Below are 24418 nucleotides of genomic sequence, written 5' to 3'. Positions count from 1 at the left end.
ATATAGAAATATTTAGAAAATATGCCTAAATATATCTCAACATTGTGTTGAATAAAAACATTTAAAATTAAATCTACCTACATTTATGTAGTTTATTTTAATTAAAATATATTTATAATTATATAGAAAAATTTACAAACCTAAACCGAAATATACCTCAATATTTTGTTAAATAAAAACATTTAAAATATAGAAACATTAAAAAAATCTACCTACATTTATCTAGTTTATTTTAATTAAAATATATTTACAATTATATAGAAATATTTAGAAAATATGCCTAAATATATCTCAACATTTTGTTCAATAAAAACATTTAAAATTAAATCTACCTACATTTATGTAGTTTATTTTAATTAAAATATATTTATAATTATTTAGAAAATTTACAAAAATAAACCGAAATATATCTCAATATGTTGTTAAATAAAATAATTTAAAATTATATAGAAACTTTTCCAAAAATCTACGTATATTTATCTAGTTTATTTTAATTAAAATATATTTACAATTATATAGAAATATTTGGAAAATATGCCTAAATACATCTCAACATTTTGTTAAATAAAAAAAATGTAAATGATGTAGAAATATTTACAAAAATCTACATACATTTATCTAGTTAATTTGAATTAAAATATATTTATAATCATATAGAAAAATATTCCTAAATATATCACATTTTATTAAAAACATTTAAAGTTATATAGAAATATTTACAAAAATCTACCTATATTTACCTAGTTTATTTTAATTACAATATATTTATAATTGTATAGAAAAATTTAGAAAAATACACCTAAATATATCTCAACATTTTGTTAAATAAATACATTTAGAATTATATAGAAATATTTACAAAAATCTACCTACATTTATTTAGTTTATTTTAATTAAAATATATTCATAATAATACAGAAACCTTTACAAAAATATACCTAAATATATCTCAACATTTTGTTAAATAAAAACATTTAAAATTATATAGAAATATTTACTAAAATGTACCTACATTTATGTAGTTTATTTTGATTAAAATATATTTATAATTATAAAGAAAAATATTCCTAAATTTATCTCAACATTTTGTTAAAAACATTTAAAATTATATAGAAATATTTATAAAAAAATCTACCTACATTTATCGAGTTTATTTTAATTAAATTATATTTATAACTATACAGAAACATTTACAAAAATATACCTCAATATATCAACATTTTGTTTAAAAAAAAACATTTAAAATTATATAGAAATATTTACTAAAATGAACCTACATTTATGTAGTTTATTTTGATTAGAATATATTTACAATTATAGAGAAATGTTTAGAAGAATATACCTCAATATATCTCAACATTTTGTTAAAAACATTATACAGTGTAGAAATATTTAGAGAAAACCTACCTACATGTATCTAGTTTATTTTAATAAAATATATTAAAATTATTTATTTTTTTTAATTACAAAATATACCTAAATATATGTCAACATTTTGTTAAATACATTTAGATTAATATAGAAATATTCACAAAAATGTACCTACATTTATTTAGTTTATTTTAATTAAAATATATTTTTAATTATAAATAAAAAAATAAAAAAATAAACCTAAATATATCAACATTTTGTTACATAAAAACATTTAAAATTATATAGAAATATTTACTAAAATGTACCTACATTTATGTAGTTTATTTTGATTAAAATATATTTATAATTATAAAGACAAATATTCCTAAATTTATCTCAACATTTTGTTAAAAACATTTAAAATTATATAGAAATATTTACTAAAATGAACCTACATTTATGTAGTTTATTTTGATTAGAATATATTTACAATTATAGACAAATGTTTAGAAGAATATACCTCAATATATCTCAACGTTTTGTTAAAAACATTATACAGTGTAGAAATATTTAGAGAAAACCTACCTACATTTATCTAGTTTATTTTAATAAAATATATAAAAAAAAAAAAAAAAATTTAATTACAAAATATACCTAAATATATGTCAACATTTTGTTAAATACATTTAGATTAATATAGAAATATTCACAAAAAGGTACCTACATTTATCTAGTTTATTTTAATTAAAATATATTTTTAATTATAAATAAAAAAATATACCTAAATATATCAACATTTTGTTACATAAAAACATTTAAAATTATATAGAAATATTTACTAAAATGTACCTACATTTATGTAGTTTATTTTGATTAAAATATATTTAATTATAAAGAAAAATATTCCTAAATTTATCTCAACATTTTGTTAAAAACATTTAAAATTATATAGAAATATTTATAAAAAATCTACCTACATTTATCGAGTTTATTTTAATGAAATTATATTTATAACTATACAGAAACATTTACAAAAATATACCTCAATATATCAACATTTTGTTTAAAAAAAACATTTAAAATTATATAGAAATATTTACTAAAATGAACCTACATTTATGTAGTTTATTTTGATTAGAATATATTTACAATTATAGAGAAATGTTTAGAAGAATATACCTCAATATATCTCAACGTTTTGTTAAAAACATTATACAGTGTAGAAATATTTAGAGAAAACCTACCTACATTTATCTAGTTTATTTTAATAAAATATATTAAAAAAAAATTTTTTTTTTTTAATTACAAAATATACCTAAATATATGTCAACATTTTGTTAAATACATTTAGATTAATATAGAAATATTCACAAAAATGTACCTACATTTATCTAGTTTATTTTAATTAAAATATATTTTTAATTATAAATAAAAAAATATACCTAAATATATCAACATTTTGTTACATAAAAACATTTAAAATTATATAGAAATATTTACTAAAATGTACCTACATTTATGTAGTTTATTTTGATTAAAATATATTTAATTATAAAGAAAAATATTCCTAAATTTATCTCAACATTTTGTTAAAAACATTTAAAATTATATAGAAATATTTACAAAAATCTACCTACATTTATCGAGTTTATTTTAATTAAATTATATTTATAACTATACAGAAACATTTACAAAAATATACCTCAATATATCAAAATTTTGTTTAAAAAAAAAAACATTTAAAATTATATAGAAATATTTACTCAAATGTACCTACATTTATGTAGTTTATTTTGATTAGAATATATTTACAATTATAGAGAAATGTTTAGAAGAATATACCTCAATATATCTCAACATTTTGTTAAAAACATTATACAGTGTAGAAATATTTAGAGAAAACCTACCTACATGTATCTAGTTTATTTTAATAAAATATATTTAAAAATTTTTTTTTTTTATTACAAAATATACCTAAATATATGTCAACATTTTGTTAAATACATTTAGATTAATATAGAAATATTCACAAAAATGTGCCTACATTTATCTAGTTTATTTTAATTAAAATATATTTTTAATTATAAATAAAAACATATACCTAAATATATCAACATTTTGTTACATAAAAACATTTAAAATTATATAGAAATATTTACTAAAATGTACCTACATTTATGTAGTTTATTTTGATTAAAATATATTTATAATTATAAAGAAAAATATTCCTAAATTTATCTCAACATTTTGTTAAAAACATTTGAAATTATATAGAAATATTTACAAAAATCTACCTACATTTATCGAGTTTATTTTAATTAAATTATATTTATAACTATACAGAAACATTTACAAAAATATACCTCAATATATCAAAATTTTGTTTAAAAAAAAAAAAAAATTAAAATTATATAGAAATATTTACTCAAATGTACCTACATTTATGTAGTTTATTTTGATTAGAATATATTTACAATTATAGAGAAATGTTTAGAAGAATATACCTCAATATATCTCAACATTTTGTTAAAAACATTATACAGTGTAGAAATATTTAGAGAAAACCTACCTACATGTATCTAGTTTATTTTAATAAAATATATTAAAATTATTATTTTTTTTAAATTACAAAATATACCTAAATATATGTCAACATTTTGTTAAATACATTTAGATTAATATAGAAATATTCACAAAAATGTACCTACATTTATCTAGTTTATTTTAATTAAAATATATTTTTAATTATAAATAAAAAAATTAAAAAAATATACCTAAATATATCAACATTTTGTTACATAAAAACATTTAAAATTATATAGAAATATTTACTAAAATGTACCTACATTTATGTAGTTTATTTTGATTAAAATATATTTATAATTATAAAGAAAAATATTCCTAAATTTATCTCAACATTTTGTTAAAAACATTTAAAATTATATAGAAATATTTACTCAAATGTACCTACATTTATGTAGTTTATTTTGATTAGAATATATTTACAATTATAGAGAAATGTTTAGAAGAATATACCTCAATACATCTCAACATTTTGTTAAAAACATTATACAGTGTAGAAATATTTAGAGAAAACCTACCTACATGTATCTAGTTTATTTTAATAAAATATATTTATAATTACCGTATTTTTCGGAGTATAAGTCGCACCGGAGTATAAGTCGCACCTGCTGAAAATGCATAATAAAGAAGGAAAAAAACATATATAAGTCGCACTGGAGCCCGGACAAACTATGAAAAAAAACTGCGACTTATAGTCCAAAAAATACGGTATATATATTTTTTTAATTACAAAAATATACCTAAATATATCTCAACATTTTGTTAAATACATTTAGAATTATATAGAAATATTCACAAAATACCTACATTTATCTAGTTTATTTTAATTAAAATATATTTTTAATTATAAATAAAAAAAATATACCTAAATATATCAACATTTTGTTACATAAAAACTATTATATAGAAATATTTACAAAAATCTACCTATTTTATTTAGTTTATTTGTATTGAAATATATGTACAATTATATAGAAATATTAAAAAAAATATATACCTAAGTATATGTCAACATTTTGTTGAATAAAAAATAAAAATAAAAATACCACTCCACTTTAACTTAAAGACAGCATAAGTCCATCCCGGACGGTTAATAACAAATAGGTGGGTGTTTTTCGTGCCAACCATCGTTCTCTATTGATCACACCTTTGCCAACACTCCACACTACAAAATACTCAAAGTGGGTACGACTCCTGCTGATATCGTATGGGATGAGCACTCCAGTATCGGCATGGTGAGTGAATATGAGGGGACAGCAATAAAGTTCATGTTTTGTAGTCATGGAGGGTCTATTTTAGTTGGAAGTTCTTGCTCTGCGTTTCATCACTTGACACCTCCCCCATCCCCTCTCTCCCCGTCCTTGGTGCGGTCCTAACAAAGAGACAAGAAGAATCATAATAATAATAATAATAATAATAATAATAAGCCCCGCCCCCACATCTCATCTGTCATCCTTATTTATCCTCTCTCCTTGTCCTTTGTCCTTCCTCCCTCCTTCTCTCTTGTCATTTCAAGCATCCACACGTGACCAATAAAGTTGTGTGTGTGTGTGTGTGTGTGTGTGTGTGTGTGTGTGTGTGTGTGTGTGTGTGTGTGTGTGTGTGTGTGTGTGTGTGTGTGTGTGTGTGTGTGTGTGTGTGTGTACAGGGGCACTGTGGATGTGCATCGTGCTCAACCCCCACTGCAAGGCGGAGCAGAAGGCCTCGTGGCTGCGGCAGCTTCGCCGCTGGAATGGCGTGGACGTGTGCCCCCTGGAGGACGGCAACCACGGCGGCGAGCTGACCCACCTGACCAACGCTATGCCCCACGCCGGCAGCCGAGGTGAGGCCACGCCTCTTCCTGCATCAACGCCATCACAATATAACCAAGTCGGCATTTCCCACCTCCATCCATCCATTTTCTTCCGCTTATCCGAGGTCGGGTCGCGGGGGCAGCAGCCTAAGCAGGGAAGCCCGGACTTCCCTCTCCCCAGCCACTTCGTCCAGCTCGTTAGCGTTTTTTTTTTAGCAGTGCGCGGCTCAATCGTTAGCCTTCTAATATTAGCATGATAGCATTTTGACTCATTTTGCAGGCGTACTGTTAGCATTCTAACGTTAAAATGCTAGCTTTTTTAAAGGTAATTTGGTAGGTATACACCTCAGTCATATTTTGGTGCTTGATGCAAGCTAATGTTAGCATGCTAGCATTTTAAACACATTTTTCAGGTAGACACCTTGCTACTTCATGCATGTTACACTTACTAACATTAGCATGCTAGCTTTTTTAGTTACCGTATTTTCCGCACCATTAGCCGCACCTAAAAACCACAAATTTACTCAAAAGCTGACAGTGCGGCTTTTAACCCGGTGCGCTTTATATATGGATTAATATTAAGATTCATTTTCATAAAGTTTCGTTCTCGCAACTTCGGTAAACAGCCGCCATCTTTTTTCCCGGTAGAGCAGGAAGCGCTTCTTCTTCTACGCAAGCAACCGCCAAGGTAAGCACCCGCCCCCATAGAACAGGAAGCGCTTCTTCTTGTACTGTAAGCAACCACCCGCCCCCGGAAGAAGAAGAAGCGCGCGGTGCATGCTGGGATATGTGACGTTTCATTTCCATTTGTGTGTTTATGTAAAGACCCCAAAATGGCTCCTATTAAGTGTGTTGTCTGTCTAATTATAAATAATGCAGACGAGGCGTGTTAACTGAGTTCTCAACGTTTACTCACAGCGTGCTCATAACCACATTCGAACTCCCAGCATACAACAACGCTTCTCAGGGCTACCGCGCATGCTCGTAACTATCGTTGCATGCTGGGTAGTGTAGTTGTTATATTTGCTAGCTCATAACATCACATTAAGAGACACGCTTACGCGCTTAATTCAATACTCGCCGTCATTCCGGGTAGATTGACAAAAGACCTCCAGCCGCTAGATATTGGTGTCAACAGGGCATTCGAAGCTAGACTGCTAACTGCGTGGGAACAGTGGATGACGAAGAAGCGCGCGGTGCATGCTGGGATATGTGACGTTTCATTTCCATTTGTGTGTTTATGTAAAGACCCCAAAATGGCTCCTATTAAGTGTGTTGTCTGTCTAATTATAAATAATGCAGACGAGGCGTGTTAACTGAGTTCTCAACGTTTACTCACAGCGTGCTCATAACCACATTCTAACTGCCAGCATACAACGCTTCTCAGGGCTACCGCGCATGCTCGTAACTATCGTTGCATGCTGGGTAGTGTAGTTGTTATATTTGCTAGCTCATAACATCACTTTAAGAGACACGCTTACGCGCTTAATTCAATACTCGCCGTCATTCCGGGTGGATTGACAAAAGACCTCCAGCCGCTAGATATTGGTGTCAACAGGGCATTCGAAGCTAGACTGCTAACTGCGTGGGAACAATGGATGACAGAAGGCGAACACACATTCACTAAGACGAGGAGGCAGCGCCAGACGACGCCAACATCTGCCAGTGGATCGTAAATGCCTGGGCAGATATTTCGGTCACAACTGTGGTCCGAGCTTTCCGGAAGGCAGGATTCACAGAACTGCTGGATAACAGTGACACTGACTCCGATGACTTCGACGAGACGGAACCGGCCATTTTGGATCTCACATTTGCCCAACTTTTCACTTCGGACACCGAAGACGAAGGATTTATGAATGAAGAATAACTTCAGAAAGTGAGCGTTATGTTTATTTTGTGTGTTGTGACATTAACGTTCGAGCAACATTATGTTGCTATTGCTCTGCACTATTTAGAATTTTACTATGTTTGTGATTGCACATTTGCGTACATTTTGGGACAGAGTTGTTAGAACGCTGGTTTTTAATATATTATTAAAGTTTGACTGACCTGACTGTTTTTTTGACATTCCCTTTAGCGCAGCGTAGGCGCGGCTTATAGTCCGGGGCGGCTTATTGGTGGACAAAGTTATGAAATATGCCATTCATTGAAGGTGCGGCTAATAATCCGGTGCGCCTTATAGTGCGGAAAATACGGTATACACCTCAGTCATATTTTGGTGCTTGATGCAAGCTAATGTTAGCATGCTAGCATTTTAAACACATTTTTCAGGTAGACACCTTGCTACTTCATGCATGTTACACTTACTAACATTAGCATGCTAGCTTTTTTAGTTAATTTAGCAGGTATACGCCTCATTTGGTATTTCACTAATGCTAACTCTAAGGATGTTATTGTTAGCATGTTAACATAGTACTGTTAGCATGCTAGCGTTAGCATGCACCCTTGTTTTAAGGCATACTTGCCAACCCTCCCGGATTTTCCGGGAGACTCCCGAAATTCAGCGCCTCTCCCGAAAACCTCCCGAGACAAATTTTCTCCCGAAAATCTCCCGAATTTCAGGCGGACTCAGGTCCGCCACAATATAAAAAAGCGTACCTGCCCAATGACATTATAACTGTAGAATGATGGAGGGCGAGTTCTCGGTTTCTTATGTGGGTTTATTGTTAGGCAGTTTCATTAACGTCCTCCCAGCGCGGCAACAACACACAACAACAGCAGTCACTTTTTTGTATACCGTAAAGCAGTCCGTCTGCCGTAAACAGCAATGTTGTGACACTCTTAAACAGGACAATACTGCCATCTAGTGCATTTGATGAAAGCGCTTTTGTGCGTGCCACACAGCAATGCATCAGAGAGGGTGTTCAGCATGGTTCGAAAAATAGTGACAGAGAATAGAACAAGGATGGACAATTCAACCCTTAACTCAACAATGAGTAGATGAGTGTTATGTGTGTGTATATGTGTAAATCAATGAACACTGAAATTCAAGTACCGTATTTTCCGCACTATTAGCCGCACCTAAAAACCACAAATTTACTCAAAAGCTGACAGTGCGGCTTATAACCCGGTGCGCTTTATATATGGATTAATATTAAGATTCATTTTCATAAAGTTTCGATCTCGCAACTACGGTAAACAGCCGCCATCTTTTTTCCCCGTAGAAGAGGAAGTGCTTCTTCTTCTACGCAAGCAACCGCCAAGGTAAGCACCCGCCCCCATAGAACAGGAAGCGCTTCTTCTTCTACTGTAAGCAACCACCCGCCCCCGGAAGAAGAAGAAGCGCGCGGATTTTCGTTTCATTTCCTTTGTGTGTTTACATCTGTAAAGACCAGACTACAAAATGGCTCCTACTAAGCGACACGCGTATAACGCAGAATTTAAACTTAAGGCAATAAGTCATGCCGAAGAACACGGAAATAGAGCAGCAGCAAGAGAATATAACATAAATGAATCAATGGTGCGTAGGTGGAGGAAGCAAGAAGATGACCTGCGCCAGGTAAAGAAGACAAAACAGAGTTTCCGAGGGAACAAAGCAAGATGGCAACTGTTGGAGGACGAACTCGAACAGTGGGTTGTTGAGCAGAGAGCAGCAAGCAGAAGTGTCAGCACCATCACTATTCCAATGAAGGCAACAACGCTAGCAAGCGAACTTCACCTGGATGATTTTAAAGGTGGTGCTTCTTGGTGTTTCCGGTTCATGAAAAGACGCAATCTCTCCATCCGCACACGGACCACTATTTCACAGCAACTGCCTAACGACTTACAAGAAAAGCTGGCTACTTTCCGTGCATATTGTAAAAACAAGATAGCTGAAAAAAAGATCCGGCCAGAGAACATTATCAACATGGACGAGGTTCCACTGACTTTTGATATTCCTGTGAACCGCACTGTGGATACAACGGGAGCACGTACGGTGAATATTCGCACCACAGGGAATGAGAAGTCGTCCTTCACTGTGGTTCTAGCTTGCCATGCTAATGGCCAGAAACTTCCACCCATGGTGATATTCAAAAGGAAGACCTTGCCAAAAGAGACCTTTCCAGCCGGCGTCATCATAAAAGCTAACTCGAAGGGATGGATGGATGAAGAAAAGATGAGCGAGTGGTTAAGGGAAGTTTACGCGAAGAGGCCGGGTGGCTTTTTTCACACAGCTCCGTCCATGTTGATATACGACTCCATGCGCGCCCACATCACAGATGGTGTCAAAAAACAAGTGAAGCACACAAATACAACACTCGCCGTCATTCCGGGTGGATTAACCAAAGAACTCCAACCGCTGGATATTGGTGTCAACAGGGCATTCAAATCACGACTGCGAACGGCGTGGGAACAATGGATGACCGAAGGCGAACACACCTTCACTAAGACGGGCAGACAGCGCCGGACGACATACGCCAACATTTGCCAGTGGATCGTAAATGCCTGGGCAGATATTTCGGTCACAACTGTGGTCCGAGCTTTCCGGAAGGCAGGATTCACAGAACTACTGGACAACAACAGCGACACTGACTCCGATGACTTCGACGAGACGGAACCGGCCATTTTGGATCCCACGCTTGCGCAACTTTTCAATTCGGACACCGAAGACGAAGAATTCGAAGGATTTACGAATGAAGAATAACTTCAGAAGGTGAGCGCTATGTTTATTTTGTGTGTTGTGACATTAACGTTCGAGCAACATTATGTTGCTATTGCTCTGCACTATTTTGAATTTTACTATGTTTGTGATTGCACATTTGCGTACATTTTGGGAGTGAACAGAGTTGTTAGAACGCTGGTTTTCAATATATTATTAAAGTTTGACTGAACTATCTGACTGTTTTTTTGACATTCCCTTTAGCGCAGCGTAGGCGCGGCTTATAGTCCGGGGCGGCTTATTGGTGGACAAAGTTATGAAATATGCCATTCATTGAAGGTGCGGCTAATAATCCGGTGCGCCTTATAGTGCGGAAAATACGGTAATTTAGCAGGTATACGCCTCAGTGTCATTTGGTATTTCACTAATGCTAACTCTAAGGATGTTATTGATAGCATGTTAACATAGTACTGTTAGCATGCTAGCGTTAGCATGCACCCTTGTTTTAAGGCATACTTGCCAACCCTCCCGGATTTTCCGGGAGACTCCCGAAATTCAGCGCCTCTCCCGAAAACCTCCCGAGACAAATTTTCTCCTGAAAATCTCCCGAATTTCAGGCGGACTCAGGTCCTCCACAATATAAAAAAGCGTACCTGCCCAATGACGTTATAACTGTAGAATGATGGAGGGCGAGTTCTCGGTTTCTTATGTGGGTTTATTGTTAGGCAGTTTCATTAACGTCCTCCCAGCGCGGCAACAACACACAACAACAGCAGTCACTTTTTTGTGTACCGTAAAGCAGTTCGTCTGCCGTAAACAGCAATGTTGTGACACTCTTAAACAGGACAATACTGCCATCTAGTGCATTTGATGAAAGCACTTTTGTGCGTGCCACACAGCAATGCATCAGAGAGGGTGTTCAGCATGGTTCGAAAAATAGTGACAGAGAATAGAACAAGGATGGACAATTCAACCCTTAACTCAACAATGAGTAGATGAGTGTTGTGTGTGTATATGTGTAAATAAATGAACACTGAAATTCAAGTATTTATTTTTTATGTATATATATATATATTAGAGATGCGTGGATAGGCAATTATTTAATCCGCAACCGCATCAGAAAGTCGTCAACCGTCCGCCATCCACCCGACTTAACATTTGATCAGAACCGCACCCGCCCGTTGTTATATATCTACCGTATTTTCCGCACCATAAGGCGCCCTGGGTTATAAGCCGCGCCTTCAATGAACGGCATATTTCAAAACTTTGTCCACCTATAAGCCGCCCCGTGTTGTAAGCCGCATCTAACTGCGCTAAAGGAATGTCAAAAAAACAGTCAGATAGGTCAGTCAAACTTTAATAATATATTAAAAACCAGCGTGATGTGGGCGCGCATGGAGTCGTATATCAACATGGACGGAGCTGCGTGAAAAAAGCCACCCGGCCTCTTCGCGTAAACTTAAACTTACCTTAACCACTCGCTCATCTTTTCTTCATCCATCCCTTCGAGTTAGCTTTTATGATGACGCCGGCTGGAAAGGTCTCTTTTGGCAAGGTCTTCCTTTTGAATATCACCATGGGTGGAAGTTTCTGGCCATTAGCATGGCAAGCTAGAACCACAGTGAAGGATGACTTCTCATTCCCTGTGGTGCGAATATTCACCGTACGTGCTCCCGTTGTATCCACAGTGCGGTTCACAGGAATATCAAAAGTCAGTGGAACCTCGTCCATGTTGATAATGTTCTCTGGCCGGATCTTTTTTTCAGCTATCTTGTCTTTACAATATGCACGGAAAGTAGCCAGCTTTTCTTGAAAGTCTTTAGGCAGTTGCTGTTAAATAGTAGTCCGTGTGCGGATGGAGAGATTGCGTCTTTTCATGAACCGGATCCCTGTCGCTTAGTAGGAGCCATTTTGTGGTCTTTACAGATGTAAACACACAAAGGAAATGAAACGTACGGTAATATCCGCGCGCTTCTTCTTCTACGCAGGCGGGTGGTTGCTTACAGTAGAAGAAGAAGCGCTTCCTGTTCTATGGGGGCGGGTGCTTACCTTGGCGGTTGCTTGCGTAGAAGAAGAAGCACTTCCTCTTCTACGGGGAAAAAAGATGGCGGCTGTTTACCGTAGTTGCGAGACCGAAACTTTATGAAAATGAATCTTAATATTAATCCATATATAAAGCGCACCGGGTTATAAGGCGCACTGTCAGCTTTTGAGAAAATTTGTGGTTTTTAGGTGCGCCTTATAGTGCGGAAAATACGGTAATATAGACGATGCAAGGCATTAGTGAGGTTATAAAGCTTTTGCCTGTTAAAGAAAGGAGACTGATCCAATGCAGCACAGACATTCGCGTGCCACGCTGTCACAACCCAGACGCACACCAGTGCGCAATCATATGGGAGCCGCGCTGAGCGCACCTCCAAGCGCGTCTCGCTGCCGGCGACGGCCGGGTATGGGCCCGACGCTCCAGCGCCATCCATTTTCAGGGCTAGTTGATTCGGCAGGTGGGTTGTTACACACTCCTTAGCGGGTTCCGACTTCCATGGCCACCGTCCTGCTGTCTATATCAACCAGGGTGAGCCCCACCCCTTTCGTGAGCGCACTGCGCGCGGAGTGACCCCTGTTACGCGCCCCCGGCAACAGGGGTGGCGGGCAGGTAAGCTGCGCGGGCGGAGCGCGCGGAGTGACCCCTGTTACGAGCCCCCGGCCACGGGGGTGGCGGGCAGGTAAGCTGCTTACCTGCTGCGCGTGACGCCGGCCGCGGCGAAGGCGGACGAGGCGGGGTGTCGGTGCGGTGGGCGCGGTGGTGACCCTGGACGTGCGTCGGGCCCTTCTCGCGGATCGCCTCAGCTACGGCTCCCGGTGGGGCCCTCTCGGGGGAAGGGGCCTCGGTCCCGGACCCCGGCGAGGCGTCCCTTCTCCGCTCCGTAAAAGTGTCCATCTCTTTTCTTTTTTTTTTTCTTCTGTTGTGGCATATGCTGCAGGTGCCTGCTCGTTTTTCGTATGTGGGTAACAACATTTAACTATGTATATATATTTACCAATTGGTTTAACTGCCACCCGCCTGAATCTATTTAAAATCTTTTTTTTTTTTATTTCAACCGCCCGACCCGACCCGACCCGACCCGCGGATAAAATCTAATTTTTTTTAATTTCATCCGCCCGATCCGCGGATAATCCTCGGATCGGGCGGTTGTGTCCGCAAACCGCGCATCTCTAATATATATATATATATATATATATATATATATATATATATATATATATGTATGTGTGGGAAAAAAATCACAAGACTATTTCATCTCTACAGGCCTGTTTCATGAGGGGGGGTACCCTCAATCGTCAGGAGATTTTAATGGGAGCATTCGCATACCATGGTTTATATAGGGCACAGAGTGGGTGGGTACAGGCTGGTCTAGGGGCGTGGTGATTGGCTCATGTGTTACCTAGGAGGTGTTTCCGTCTATGGCGGCATGTTGTTACAATTTCGCTGCGCTTGTTGAGGGATGACAGGTCTGGACGGTAAATAATAAACAGTTTCTCTTTCAAGCATAGGTTGCATCTTTTATTACCACTATTGTAAGGTGTGCTGGATGCAAGAATTTGCCATGTTATTGAATATTCAACATTATTGTCTTTGAGGTCCCAAATGTGTTTGCTGAGTTCTGTGGTATTTCGCAGGTTTTTGTTCCTGAAAGAAGCCTTGTGATTGTTCCATCTGGTTTTGAATTCACCCTCGGTTAATCCTACATATGTGTCGGATGTGTTAATGTCCTTGCGTATTACCTTAGATTGGTAGACAACTGATGTTTGTAAGCTCCCCCCGTTGAGAGGGCAATCAGGTTTCTTTCGACAATTACATCCTTTGTTGGTTTTGGAGTCGCTCTGTCTGGGGGCCGACGGCTCATTTGCAATTGTTTTGTTGTGGTTTGAGATGATTTGTCGTATATTGTTCATGCAGCTGTAGCTCAATTTAATATTGTTCTTGTTGAATACTTTTCTTAGGATGTTGTCTTTGGGAAAGTGTTTGTCAATCAGATTGAGGAATTTGTGTCCAATGTTCGTTGAGACGTTTTTGCTGTATGGGGGGTTGTACCAGATGATGTCGTTCCGTTTTCTGTTCTTTTTTGGCTGGTTTCCTGGCGTGGGTTCATAGGTGAGGGTGAAATTGTATCCGCTTTCATCAAGGGCTTTTTGGTACGGGGGGGTTGCTTGGTCAAATTCAGCTTTGCTAGATGACAGCATCGATAGCCTTTTATTGATTCCGGTAGGTATTCTTTTCGTGGTGGTGGGTGGGTGGTTGCTGTCATGGTGCACGTATTGGAGTGTTGTGTTGGGTTTCGTGAATGGTTGGTAGCTGTTATTTCTCAGGTTGAAAGTGACGTCAAGGAAGTTGACGGTTTGCTTGTTGGCTTCAATCGTGATCCGTAGGCCGTTCTCTTTGAAAATTTGGCATATGCGCTTCTTGGTATTCTCGCTGCTCCTTGGCGAGGCGCGACACACTGCCAGTCCGTCATCACGGTAAATACATATATATATATATATATATATATAATAATAAAAAAAAATAATAATAAAAAATAAAAAAAATATATATATCTAGAATTTACTGAACGTCAAGTATTTCTTTATATATATATATATATATATATATATATATATATATATATATATATGAAATGCTTGACTTGGTGAATTCTAGCTGTAAATATACCCCTCCCCTTTTAGCCACGCCCCCGTCCTACCCCGACCACGCCCACCCCCACCCCCCTCCCCCCACCTCCCGAAATCGGAGGTCTCACGGTTGGCAAGTACGGTATGTTTTAAGGCCTATTTTCTTCTCAGATGCGCTGAGTCGTGCCCACCGCACGGTCTTCACGCGAGCCATCGAGGCCTGCGACCTCCACTGGCAGGACCCCCACCTGCAGCACATCCTCACCGAGGAACGTTACGCCGGCCGCTGTTACCGCGACGACCTGGGCGCCGCCCTCTTCGACGGGCGCGGGTGGCCCCTGTGGCACGGTGAGCAAGACAAACGCAATTGGGGGGAAAAAAGCAAAACATGCTAAAGCCTCTCTTGTCCGGGGACAGAGCACGTACCCACGGCGTGCGCCCGGGTGGACGCGCTGAGGTCACACGGGTACCCCAAGCAGGCGCTGCGGCTGGCGGTGGCCGTGGTCAACACGCTGAGGAGGCAGCAGCACAAACAGCTGGACGTCTTTCGCAGCCACAAAAAAGGTTTTTTTTTTTTTTACAAATGAATTATTTTCCAACACAACTTAGAAGAGTCCTAAACGTACTCTGAGTAAAGATATTGATGACTAATTCATTAGTTAAAGCACAATTTATTTAGTCATAGTCGCTGTTAAAAATGCAAAGTCATTCAAATAGAACATAACATTTCTGAGAATTTATATATGAATAGAAGGTCGTGTTATCATTTATAGATTTGAGGTATAATTATGAAGATAAACATAAAATAAACATTAAATATATGTTTAGAAGGTAAAATAATATATATATTTTTTTACATCTACTATCAAAAATCTATATTTAGGCACATTTTTATGATTATTTCTACACAGTTATACATATGTTTAACAAAATACTGAGATATGTTTAGGTATTTTTCTAAATGTTTCTATATAATTATGAATAGATTTTAATTCAAATAAACTAGATCTTTGTAAATATTTCTATATATTTTTTTATGTTTTTATTTAACAAAATGTTGAGATATATTTAGGTATACTTTTGTAAATAGTTCTATATAACTTGAAATGTTTTTATTTAACAAAATGTTGAGATATATTTAGGTATATTTTTGTAAATGTTTCTATATAATTATAAATATGTTTTAATTAAAATAAACTAGATATGTGTAGGTAGATTTTTTTTAAATATTTCTATATAATTGTAAATGTTTTTATTTAACAAAATGTTGAGATATATTTAGGTATATTCTTCTGAATATTTCTATATAATTATAAATATATTTTAATTAAAATAACCTAGATTAATGTAGGTACATTTTTGTAAATATTTCTTTATAATTGTTTTTATTTAACAAAATGGTAAGATTTATTTAGGTATATTTTTGTAAATGTTTCTATATAATTTTAAATGTTTTTAACAAAATGTTGAGATATATTTAGGTATACTTTTGTAAATATTTCTATTTAATTATAGATATATTCTTCTGAATATTTCTATATAATTATAAATATATTTTAATTAAAATAACCTAGATTAATGTAGGTAAATTTTTGTAAATATTTCTTTATAATTGTTTTTATTTAACAAAATGGTAAGATTTATTTAGGTATATTTTTGTAAATGTTTCTATATAATTTTAAATGTTTTTAACAAAATGTTGAGATATATTTAGGTATACTTTTGTAAATATTTCTATTTAATTATAAATAGATTTTAATTCAAATAAACTTGATAAATGTAGGTACATTTTTCTAAATATTTTTTTATATAATTTGAAAGGTTTTTATTTGACAAAATGTTGAGATGTATTTAAGTATATTTTCCGAAATTGTTCTATATAATTATAAATATATTTTAATTAAAATAAACTACATAAATGTTGGTAGATTTTTGTAAATATTTCTATATAATTTTAAATGTTTTTATTTAACAAAATGTTGAGATGTATTTAGGTATATTTTTGTAAATGTTTTTATATAATGCTAAATAAGATGTATTAAGGTACATAATTCTAAATGTTATTTTTTAAATCTTAAAATATATTTAGTTATATGTTTTTATATACCGGTATTTCTGTATATTAATTGTTTTTATTATTAAAATATAATAAGGTATATTTTTCTATGTATTGCAATATAATTGTAAATATGATTTATGTTTTTGAAACATAAGTTATATATTTATTTATGGATATAATTGTGGATGTTTTAGGCATATTTTCCCATATAATTAATTCTAAATATGTTTTTATTTAACAAAATCTTGATGTATTTATGTATATTTTTCTAAATATTTTAATATAAATTGAAATGTTTTTATTAAAAAAAAAAAGATCTATTTAGTTACATGTTTCTAAATATTTCTATAATAATTTTAAATTATTTTATTTAACAAAATCTTGAGATATATTTGGGTACATTTTCTAAATAATTATATATCATTGTAAATATGTTTTTGAATTAAAAAAAAAGCTTAAGATATATTTAGGTATATGATTGTAAATGTTTTATTGTAAACTATCTTAGAAATATATTTTTTGAAATATTGTTGTATAATTTGAAATATATTTTATTTATTTTTGTAATCTTAAAATATAATTAGGTATTTAAAAATGATGCACAGTATTATGAAGTAATGTAGTAATATTGCACAGTATTGTAATGTAATGTAATAATAATGCACAGTATTATGAAGTAATGTAATAATAATGCACAGTTTTATGAAGTAATGTAATAATACACAGTATTATGAAGTAATGTAATAATGATACATAGTATTATGAAGTAATGTAACAATAATGCACAGTATTATGAAGTAATGTAATAATAATGCACAGTATTATGAGGTAATGTAATAATAATTTACAGTATTATGAAATAATGTAATAATAATGCACAGTTTTATGAAGTAGTGTATTAATAATGCACAGTATTATGAAGTAGTGTAATAATAATGCACAGTATTATGAGGTAATGTAATAATAATTTACAGTATTGTGAAATGTAATAATAATGCACAGTTTTATGAAGTAGTGTAATAATAATGCACAGTATTATGAAGTAGTGTAATAATAATGCACAGTATTATGAAGTAATGTAATAATAATACACAGTATTATGAAGTAATGTAATAATAAGACAGTATTAACCCTGGAGAATGGACTTCTACAGTATCTCCTTGCAGCTGCTTCTCCGTCAAACACACAGTCAGCAGCTTCTCAATATTTTCATGGGTAAATTATGATAATTATGATGGCTGTATAGCGCTGAATAGTTTGGGTGTGTTGCCATAGTAACCGTAGCAGTGTGTGTGCACACAGAGGTCCTCCACAAGGGTGTGACATCAATCACCAACATGGAAGGCTGGGTGGGACATCCCCTGGACCCCATTGGTACTCTCTTCACTACTCTGACTGACACTGGACACACCTGTGAGGACACCTCTCTCAGCCTCTCAGGTGACTCTCTCTCTCTCTAATTATATTCTATATAATAAATAAAACATTTAGAATTATAATTCCAAGTGTTTTTATTTAAAAAAAATGTAAGGTATATTTAGGTATAGTTTTCAAAATATTGCGCTATGCTTATTCTAAACAATGTATATATGTAGCTCTATAATTCTAAATGTTTTAATTTGCAAAAAAAATCTTAATACATATTTAGGTACAGTTTTCTAAATATTTCTGTATACTTATTTTAATTATTGAAATGTTTTAGGCATATTTTTCAAAATATTTCCATATAATTTTAAATATGTTTTTATTGACAAAATCTTAATATATTATATATTTTTCTAAATATTGCTGCATACCAGTACTTCGTTTTTTCAACTATATATTTAGGTTTATAATTCTAAAGTTTTTTTAATTTATTTTTTTTAAAATCTTAAGATCTATTTAGGTATAGTTTTCTAAATATTTCTATATACCGGTACTTATTTTTTTAAGCTATTTATGTAGGTCTATAATTCTAAATGTTTTTATTTACAAAAAATATTAAGATATATTTAGGCATAATTTTTTTTTTTGCTATATACTTATTTAAAAAAAACTATTTAGGTAAAGTTTTCTAAATATGTTCTATATACTTTAAAAAAAATAATACAATATAATTCTGTATAACTTAATGTATTTAGGTATATTTTTCTTTTTAGTTTGGTAACATTGTAAGAAGGTTTTTGTTTAAGAAAATGAAATATATTCAGGTTTATTTTTTCTAAATATTTCCATATAATTTTAAATATGTTTTTATTTACCAAATCTTAATATATTATATATTTGGGTATATTTTTCTAAATATTTCTGCATATTTATTTTTTAAACTATATATTTAGGTCTATAATTCTAAAGTTTTTTTTTTGTTTTGTTTTTTTTATAAATCTTTAGATCTATTTAGGTATAGTTTTCTAAATATTTCTATATACTTGTTTTTTTAAGCTATTTATGTAGGTCTATAATTCTAAATGTTTTTATTTACAAAAAATCTTAAGATATATTTAGGTATAATTTTCCAGGTTTTGCTATATACTTATGAAAAAATATATATATATTTAGGTAAAGTTTTCTAAATATTTCTGTATACTGTTTAAAAAATAATAAAATATAATTCTGTATATCATAAAATGTATTTAGGTATATATTTTTCTTTCTAATTGTAAAAAGGTTTTTGTTTAAGAAAATGAAATATACTCAGCTATATTTTTTCTAAATATTTCCATATAATTTTAAATATGTTTTTATTTACCAAAATCTTAATATTATATATTTGGGTATATTTTTCTAAATACTTGTTTTTTAAACTATACATTTAGGTCTATAATTCAAAAGTTTTTTTTTTTGTTTTTTTAAAATAAATCTGTAGATCTATTTAGGTATAGTTTTCTAAATATTTCTATATACTTGTTTTTTTTAAGCTATTTATGTAGGTCTATAATTCTAAATGTTTTTATTTACAAAAAATCTTGATATATTTAGGTATAATTTTCCAGGTTTTGCTATATACTTATTTAAAAAAAAACAAAAAACTATTTAGGTAAAGTTTTCTAAATATTTCTATATACCTTTAAAAAAATAATAAAATATAATTCTGTATAACTTAAAATGTATTTAGGTATATTTTTCTTTTTAGTTTGGTAACATTGTAAAAAGGTTTTTGTTTAAGAAAATGAAATATACTCAGCTATATTTTTTCTAAATATTTCCATATAATTTTAAATATGTTTTTGTTTACCAAATCTTAATATATTATATATTTGGGTATATTTTTCTAAATATTTCTGCATACTTATTTTTTTAAACTATATATTTAGGTCTATAATTCTAAAGTTTTTTTTTTTTTTTTTTTTTTCAATAAATCTTTAGATCTATTTAGGTATAGTTTTCTAAATATTTCTATATACTTGTTTTTTAAAGCTATTTATGTAGGTCTATAATTCTAAATGTTTTTATTTACAAAAAATCTTAAGATATATTTAGGTATAATTTTCCAGGTTTTGCTATATACTTATTTAAAAAAAACTATTTAGGTAAAGTTTTCTAAATATTTCTATATACCTTTAAAAAAAATAATAAAATATAATTCTGTATAACATAAAATGTATTTAGGTATATTTTTCTTTTTAGTTTGGTAACATTGTAAGAAGGTTTTTGTTTAAGAAAATGAAATATATTCAGGTATATTTTTTCTAAATATTTCCATATAATTTTAAATATGTTTTTATTTACCAAATCTTAATATATTATATATTTGGGTATATTTTTCTAAATATTTCTGCATACTTATTTTTTAAACTATATATTTAGGTCTATAATTCTAAAGTTATTTTTTTAATTTTTTAAAATAAATCTTTAGATCTATTTAAGTATAGTTTTCTCAATATTTCTATATACCGTACTTATTTTTTTAAGCTATTTATGTAGGTCTATAATTCTAAATGTTTTTATTTACAAAAAATCTTAAGATATATTTAGGTATACTTTTCCAGGTTTTGCTATATACTTATTTAAAAAAAACAAAAAACTATTTAGGTAAAGTTTTCTAAATATTTCTATATACCTTTAAAAAAATAATAAAATATAATTCTGTATAACTTAAAATGTATTTAGGTATATTTTTCTTTTTAGTTTGGTAACATTGTATGAAGGTTTTTGTTTAAGAAAATGAAATATATTCAGGTTTATTTTTTCTAAATATTTCCATATAATTTTAAATATGTTTTTATTTACCAAATCTTAATATATTATATATTTGGGTATATTTTTCTAAATATTTCTGCATATTTATTTTTTAAACTATATATTTAGGTCTATAATTCTAAAGTTTTTTTTTTTTTTTTTTTTAAATAAATCTTTAGATCTACTTAGGTATAGTTTTCTTAATATTTCTATATACTTATTTTTTTAAGCTATTTATGTAGGTCTATAATTCTAAATGTTTTTATTTACAAGAAATCTTAAAATATATTTAGGTATCATTTTCCAGGTTTTGCTATATACTTCTGAAAAAATATATATATATTTAGGTAAAGTTTTCTAAATATTTCTGTATACTGTTTAAAAAATAATAAAATATAATTCTGTATAACTTAAAATGTATTTAGGTATATTTTTCTTTATAGTTTGGTAACATTGTAAAAAGGTTTTTGTTAAAGAAAAGAAAATATATTCAGGTATATTTTTTCTAAATATTTCTATATAATTATCTTTATTTTAAAAAAAAACCAACTAAAATATGTATTTAGTTATATAATTCTAAATGTGTTTATTTTACAAACTCATGAGATGTATCCAGGTATATTTTTTTCCCGCTGACTCAGCGTCTCTGCTTCCCGCTCACAGGCCCGCCAGGCGCAGGCAGGCGGGCGGAGACGGGAGGCTCCGCCCACCACCTCCTGGACGAGGCGGAGACGCTGACGGCGCTGGCGGTGGAGACGGCGCTGATGGGTCTGGGCCAGCAGAGGGCGATGCCAGAGGGTCTGTACGCGCAGGAGAAGGTGTGTCGCCACGAGGAGCAGCTGCTGGCCAAGCTGCAGCAGGTGGACCTGGACCAGGACCAGACCCTGGTCCAGGTCTTCCGCAAGCAAGCGCTCGTCCTGCTGGAGGGTGAGTGTTGGCGTTTGCCGGCTTAGAAAGAAACAAGATTGTAGACCACCGCCATGTATCCCAAAGGGCACCTTGCATCCCAGTTGAAGTGTCCCGATACTGGAGTTACTGATATCAGTAGGAATCATGATACCTTCAAGTTCATTTGAATGTTGAAGACTTTGAATTTCCAGGAAACAATTAATTTTTGGGGGGAACTTGGGAAAGGGTTAGTTGGATGAGTGGAATGTGTTGAAGGTGGAATTCTTTGAATAGCTTGAAAAATGTGGGAATTGTGAAAGTTTGAAAAATGGCCAATTCATTTTGAATGGGGAAAATTTCCAGGAAAACCGGAATTTGGTTTGGAACTTTGGAAAGTTTTAGTTTGTTAGTTGGATGAGTGGAATGTGTTGAAGGTGGAATTCTTTGAATAGCTTGAAAAATGTGGGAGTTGTAAAAGTTTGAAAAATGGCATATTCATTTTGAATGGGGAAAATTTCCAGGAAAACCGGAATTTGGTTTGGAACTTTGGAAAGTTGAGTGTAATGTGTTGAAGGTGGAATGCTGTGAATAGCTTGAAAAATGTGGGAATTGTGCAAGTTTGAAAAATGGACAATTCATTTTGAATGGGAAACATTTCCAGGAAAACCGGAATTTGGTTTGGAACTTTGGAAAGTGTTAGTTTGAATGTCCTGGATGAGTGGAATGTGTGGAAGGTGAAATGCTTTGAATAGCTTGAAAAATGTGGGAATTGTGGAAGTTTGAAAAATGGACAATTCATTTTGAATGGGGAACATTTCCAGGAAAACCGGAATTTGGTTTGGAACTTGGGAAAGTGTTAGTTTGAATGTCCAGAACGAATTGAATGTGTTGAAGGTGGAATGGTTTTATATCGGTTGAAAAATGTGGAATTGTGGAAGTGTGAAAAATGGACAATTCATTTTGAATGGGGAACATTTCCAGGAAAACCGGAATTTGGTTTGGAACTTTGGAAAGTTGAGTGTAATGTGTTGAAGGTGGAATGCTGTGAATAGCTTGAAAAATGTGGGAATTGTGGAAGTTTGAAAAATGGACAATTCATTTTGAATGGGAAACATTTCCAGGAAAACCGGAATTTGGTTTGGAACTTTGGAAAGTGTTAGTTTGAATGTCCAGGATGAGTGTCATGTGTTGAAGGTGGAATGCTGTGAATAGCTTGAAAAATGTGGGAATTGTGGAAGTTTGAAAAAGGGACAATTCATTTTGAATGGGAAACATTTCCAGGAAAACCGGAATTTGGTTTGGAACTTGGGAAAGTGTTAGTTTGAATGTCCAGAACGAACTGAATGTGTTAAAGGTGGAATGGTTTTATGTCGGTTGAAAAATGTGGGAATTGTGGAAGTGTGAAAAATGGACAATTCATTTTGAATGGGAAACATTTCCAGGAAAACCGAAATTTGGTTTGGAACTTTGGAAAGTGTTAGTTTGAATGTCCTGGATGAGTGTAATGTGTTGAAGGTGGAATGCTGTGAATAGCTTGAAAAATGTGGGAATTGTGGAAGTTTGAAAAATGGACAATTCATTTTGAATGGGAAACATTTCCAGGAAAACCGGAATTTGGTTTGGAACTTTGGAAAGTGTTAGTTTGAATGTCCTGGATGAGTGGAATGTGTGGAAGATGGAATGCTTTGAATAGCTTGAAAAATGTGGGAATTGTGGAAGTTTAAAAAATGGACAATTCATTTTGAATGGGAAGCATTTCCAGGAAAACCGGAATATGGTTTGGAACTTGGGAAAGTGTTAGTGTGAATGTCCAGAACGAATTGAATGTGTTGAAGGTGGAATGGTTTGAATAGCTTGAAAAATGTGGGAATTGTGCAAGTTTGAAAAATGGACAATTCATTTTGAATGGGAAACATTTCCAGGAAAACCGGAATTTGGTTTGGAACTTTGGAAAGTGTTAGTTTGAATGTCCTGGATGAGTGGAATGTGTGGAAGGTGGAATGCTTTGAATAGCTTGAAAAATGTGGGAATTGTGGAAGTTTGAAAAATGGACAATTCATTTTGAATGGGAAACATTTCCAGGAAAACCGAAATTTGGTTTGGAACTTTGTAAATTGTTAGTTTGAATGTCCTGGATGAGTGGAATGTGTGGAAGGTGGAATGCTTTGAATAGCTTGAAAAATGTGGGAATTGTGGAAGTTTGAAAAATGGACAATTCATTTTGAATGGGGAAAATTTCCAGGAAAACCGAAATTTGGTTTGGAACTTTGGAAATTGTTAGTTTGAATGTCCTGGATGAGTGGAATGTGTGGAAGATGGAATGCTTTGAATAGCT

General features: G+C 32.6%; 1 protein-coding gene across 1 annotated transcript in view; it reads left to right on the top strand.

The window, feature by feature from the left end:
• Positions 1-24418, top strand: part of zswim6 (zinc finger, SWIM-type containing 6) — a 103411-nt gene that overhangs the window by 59431 nt on the left and 19562 nt on the right. The window contains exons 5-9 of the mRNA XM_061966332.1: positions 5585-5758; positions 15150-15326; positions 15396-15542; positions 18340-18477; positions 21859-22122. Of these exons, the coding sequence (XP_061822316.1) occupies positions 5585-5758; positions 15150-15326; positions 15396-15542; positions 18340-18477; positions 21859-22122 (900 nt within the window). The remainder of the gene's footprint in view (positions 1-5584; positions 5759-15149; positions 15327-15395; positions 15543-18339; positions 18478-21858; positions 22123-24418) is intronic.

Source organism: Nerophis lumbriciformis, linkage group LG11 (genome assembly GCF_033978685.3).
Source record: "Nerophis lumbriciformis linkage group LG11, RoL_Nlum_v2.1, whole genome shotgun sequence".
In the NCBI taxonomy this organism is placed as follows: domain Eukaryota; kingdom Metazoa; phylum Chordata; class Actinopteri; order Syngnathiformes; family Syngnathidae; genus Nerophis; species Nerophis lumbriciformis.
Note: the sequence above shows the minus strand (reverse complement) of the source record. Positions and strands in the feature narration are given on the sequence as shown.